The sequence below is a fragment of the Prorops nasuta genome, unplaced genomic scaffold (assembly GCF_024137725.1).
Source record: "Prorops nasuta isolate Cenicafe-Biocafe unplaced genomic scaffold, Cenicafe_Pnas_1.2 PNAS00017, whole genome shotgun sequence".
Lineage (NCBI taxonomy): Eukaryota > Metazoa > Arthropoda > Insecta > Hymenoptera > Bethylidae > Prorops > Prorops nasuta.
The window spans coordinates 501,358-506,346 of NW_027116814.1; the positions used below are offsets into that span (position 1 = coordinate 501,358).

Below are 4,989 nucleotides of genomic sequence, written 5' to 3' on the forward strand. Positions count from 1 at the left end.
TTTAATATCTTGATTGTATAGACAATCTAAATAATCTTGAAAAGTAATATTTCTTTTTACAACATTTGATGAAATTCCCTTAATTTTCTTTATGTCACATTTATCGAAAACTTGTATGGCATACATTTTTGATCTTAAACCAATAAATTCTTTCATTATATATCCATTATTTTCATCTTTCATCAGCCCAGGCACTTTTTTATTAACCAATGGTATTTTATAAATATTATTTGTTGAATAATCACTGGTATCAAACATTGTTCTACAATCTCTTTTAATAGTTTCATAAATATCAAAATGTTTGATCTCGTAAATCAAGCTATCAGTATCTATATATAAAATTTTAGCGCAATCATTAAAGCTCGTTTCATATAATTATAGTGAAAATCGTATAAACAAAGTTTTGAAATATCTAATATTGACATAGGGGAGAGTGGGGCAAAATGATCCCTCGGGGTAAATTGATCCCTAGCTAAATTACTAAAACTATAGATGCCATTGGTTTAGAAACAAATGAATATCATCAATCTAGTGTCTAAATATTTTAGGCAATCATAAAAAGCCTGGTTTCAATGCCCAAATAATTTTTTTGGTCATTTCAAGTTTTTCTTATAGTTTGATATAAGGTAAGCCTATTTTAAATCTTGTGGGAAAAAAATATGGTGATATTTTTAAAGATGTTTCAATGTGTAACTCAAAAAGCCATATTTGATGTTTTATTTCCCTTTATGATTAAACCCAATACGGCTTATTTGAATTTCTAACCCTAAGCGAAAGCTGTGAAATGTATTTGGGGCAAAATGATCCCTTTTAAGTTGGGTAAAATGATCCCGGGAACATTTTGCCCCCTCTTATGATATTTTCCAATTACTAACTTTTACAAGCAAATAATGATTAAATTTATTACAATTAGAATGCCACGGACATATAAACGGAAAACCCAAAGGCAAAACTGGGATCCAAAATGTATGGAATTGGCCCTGGATGCGATTCTTGAAGGTATGCCAATAAAAACATCAGCAAAACTCTACAATGTTCCACTGATGTCTTTGAAACGTCGATTTAAAAACATAAATGTAACGGCCAAGGATAATTTAAAATATCTTGGCTCTAAAAGGACGGTATTTACCAAAAGGCAAGAAGAGGAGTTAATCCAACATGTCTTACATTTGGAAATGACAATGTATGGTATTACCACGAACGACCTACGACGTTTAGCCTATCAATTAGCTGAACGTAACAATTTTCCCCATCCATTCTCCCACGCAAACATGTCCGCTGGTAAAGATTGGCTATATTTTTTCCAAAGGCGACATCCAGAAATCACCTTACGTAAACCAGAGTCCACTTCTATTGCTCGTGCCCAAGCATTTAACAAGCCTGTGGTCACTAAGTTCTTTGGCCTTTTAAAAGAATTAATAACACAGTATAAATACCCCCCTCATCAAATTTTTAACGTAGATGAAACATCGATATCGACTGTTCCTGGAAGAAACTCAAAAACTTTTGCTAAAACGGGGAGAAAGCAAGTATCACGAATAACCTCTGCAGAACGTGGAATATCTTCTACAGGAGTTATTTGTATGTCAGCATCAGGAAATTTCATACCACCTATGATAATATTTAATAGAAAACGTATGAGAGCTGAATTAATGGATGGGGTTCCAGCAGGAACAATTTTTGCGTGCAATGAAAGTGGGTGGATGAAGATCGATATATTTAAAGAATGGTTTGATCATTTTGTAAACCTTGTTAAGCCTTCTCAAGATGATCCCGTGCTCCTTATCATGGATGGGCATCTATCTCATACAAAAAATTTAGACGTGATATTGACTGCAAGGGAAAAATTTGTTAGTCTGTTGGTATTACCTCCGCATACGACTCATAAATTGCAGCCACTAGATGTCAGCCTTATGTTTCCATTAAAAACTTATCTAGATCAAGCTTTGGAAACATGGCTAAATAATCACCCTGGAAGGAGTGTTACCACATTCCAGGTTAGTAAAATTTTTTGCGAAGCTTATTTGAAAGCGACTACACCATGTAATGCTATTAATGGATTTAGGAAAACTGGAATTGTTCCTTTTAATCCAGAAATATTTTCCGACACTGACTTTGTAGCTGCTGAAGTTACGGATCAATCTAATGAAGGTGAAAATAGTTCAGCTACTACTGGACGCTTAGAGGAACAAAACTTAGAAAGTCCTACTCCAGATCTCCCAGATTCAGATTTAAATTGTGATGTCCTCGAAGCAGAATCAACATCTATGGACCATAGTTCTTCATTTTCTGTGCCTCCCGAAGTTTGTCATCCAATACCAAAAATGTCGTCAAGAAGAAGCAGCAGAAAACGTAGGTCATGTGGCACCGTAATTCTGTCAAGTTCTACGTACACAAACGAACTAATAAAAGAAAAAAATGACCAAATTAGTGCGGAAATTAAGAAAAAAGGAACAAAAAAAGCCAAATTGATTAAAAGTAAAGACGGGGGAAAGAATCTCAAAGCAATAAAGCTGATTAATCGGAAAAAAGCAAACTACGGTCATTGTAGTAACGACGATACAGAATGTATGCTGTGTTACGAATTATTTAGTAATTAAAGTTCAGGAGAAGGCTGGATTCAGTGTACAACTTGTCTCGGCTGGGTACATGACGAATGTGCAGGTATTAACGAAGATGATATTGATTATACCTGCATAACTTGTAGTAATTAACTAATAAAAACAAAAAATATATTGTAGAAATACGCATTTCTTAAATCTTTTAAGATAAAAATCATTTCTGTCTACGCATTTTTAGTTACAAGATTATAATTAGAGATTATTCGGTATGGGATCATTTTACCCCATAGGTTAGGGTAAAATGATCCTTTTGCAAGGTTTGTTTTAAATTACTCACAATAATTATTTATTAACAATTTAGATTTGACGACTGTACAGAAATGTAAATTACGGTCTGGTCTATCATATACCTGAGTTTTGTTGTTGTAAAATATGTAATATTGAAACTATGAAGGTTTTTTCCTTAAGGGGATCATTTTGCCCCACTCTCCCCTACCAACGTAAATGGGTTTATTAATCGTTACACATAATTTATTCATTTTCATCGCCATTAAGTTTTCATTAAAAATAACTTTACTATGAAAATTAGGTTTTGAAATATATGAATTAGCACCGTAACGACCGTCCCATACAGTACACAATTTTACATCCACATGATTTCGAACATTTTCCATTGTTGTACCAAAAACGGCATTATTCATTAATTTATATAAGTTTTTTTCAAAATCATTATTAGCTTTTACACGTAATTCCGTGTTCAATTCAATGTAAACGCGTAACCATTCTTTTTGCTTAAATTGTAAAATACGATGTATTTTATCCAGTTGAAGACCATGTTTTAAGCATGTTTTCAACATTCTAATGTGTATAACGTATCTTTTCTTATCGTATAACGTTGTTAAAAGCTTCTTATGTTTACTATTTACCGGCGATAAATCATGAGTAGGACAAAATGGTAAATCTATATGAGAATTATGAATACTTTGCGGATATTTTAAATCGACTTCTAATATATAACCTAATGTAGAATTTGTGTCTATGTTATTAACATCAAAATTCTCACAATTATCAACCCATTTGAATTCCGCATATGATAATGCTTGTGACATTGCCCATCCATATAAATTATTAACATCAAAATACATTAAATAAACATCATCCTTCATAGGATCATTAAGATCATGCATATACTTATTATTTGCCACAGAATGTCTCTTACAACATTGACTAATACCACCTCGTATACCTCGCTCAATAAACATTACCTTATCAATATCTGTTAATAGTTCTAGTTTTGTATTTGTAAACTTTAACATTGCATCGCAGGTAAAACTCGGGAGAGTAAAATAATAAGCAGGATCTAATCCATAAGTTGATAAACAATTCATTCTAAAAGTTTGAAATATATCGGCTAATAGAAGAACATCAGTTTTTGAATAGAGATCACTATATTCACCTAAATTTTTAATGTTAAAAATTTTCCATACTTTTTTTGCATGTTCATATTCCTCAAATGTTATATTACATAAACTTAATTCACTATAAAAATCTTCATATTTTGGTAATGTAGTATCTTCAAATTTATCCCAACTGTCAAGATAATCATATGGAAATACACCTTTTTGCGTAACTTATTCAAACTCGGTATTATTAATAAAATTTTCTCTCACAATTTTCATATCACTTTTACACAATGTTTGCGATAGTTTACTAAACGATGTATTTAGGAATCTGTATGAATCAATAAATCGTATTTGTAATTTTTTTTTGTTTTCATGAATCTTAACTGTTTTCATAATTCCAACATATCTTTCAGTGTTTAAAGCAATTACTTTAGTAATACCATTTGATAATAAAGCTACGTCTTCTATTAAAAAATGTGCATCATAATTACTTAAGTTATGAAAAACTATTGGTAAAATATGGGAATCACGATAATTTAAATTACATGTACTATGTGCCGCTCCTCTAAATATACCAGTTAAATGACAATGATCTTTTACCTTTTCATCATTTTCAAGAAAATCTTTCTCACATATATGACATTTTGTTGTCTTAAAAAATTCTAACTTTTCTATTTTAGTTAACCCATTAACGTCCAAAATGTCAAAATTTCTTGCACGTTTTCAAAGTGATTTTTTCCTATGTAATTGGCGTTGAAAAAATTCTTGAACCACATATTCTGATGTAAAATTGCATGCTCTTTCAGAATCCGTTGCCAGAATCATGATAAAACTCACAGGAAAAGAGATATGCTCGATTGAAACATAAAAAACACCTAAATTTTTGAAAAAAAAAATTTTTAGGATTTTTTTTCGAAGTGTTACGGTGAAGATATCACCTTGCGACCGTGATCAAAGGTGATCATGGGAGTTGAAGTTTAACAGGGAATTTTTTTGTTGACCTTGAACCATCGCTTCTTTACAAA

General features: G+C 31.5%; 2 protein-coding genes across 2 annotated transcripts; one reads left to right on the forward strand and one right to left on the reverse strand.

The window, feature by feature from the left end:
- The first annotated feature begins 914 nt into the window (after positions 1 to 914).
- Positions 915 to 2,600, forward strand: LOC136779757 (uncharacterized). The gene has a single exon (XM_066737521.1). It carries the CDS (start codon positions 915 to 917, stop codon positions 2,598 to 2,600), a length of 1,686 nt encoding a protein of 561 aa, XP_066593618.1.
- A 407-nt stretch (positions 2,601 to 3,007) lies between these two features.
- On the reverse strand, positions 3,008 to 4,575 carry LOC136779758 (uncharacterized). Its single transcript, XM_066737522.1, has 2 exons — positions 4,565 to 4,575; positions 3,008 to 4,151 (listed from the first exon to the last, which is right to left on the reverse strand). The coding sequence occupies exons 1-2, from the start codon at positions 4,573 to 4,575 to the stop codon at positions 3,008 to 3,010; spliced, it is 1,155 nt and encodes a 384-aa protein (XP_066593619.1).
- Positions 4,576 to 4,989: the final 414 nt, after the last annotated feature.

Excerpts from the sequence above, each read along its gene's own strand:
- LOC136779757 (XM_066737521.1), top strand. The coding sequence starts at position 915 with ATGCCACGGACATATAAACGGAAAACCCAAAGGCAAAACTGGGATCCA.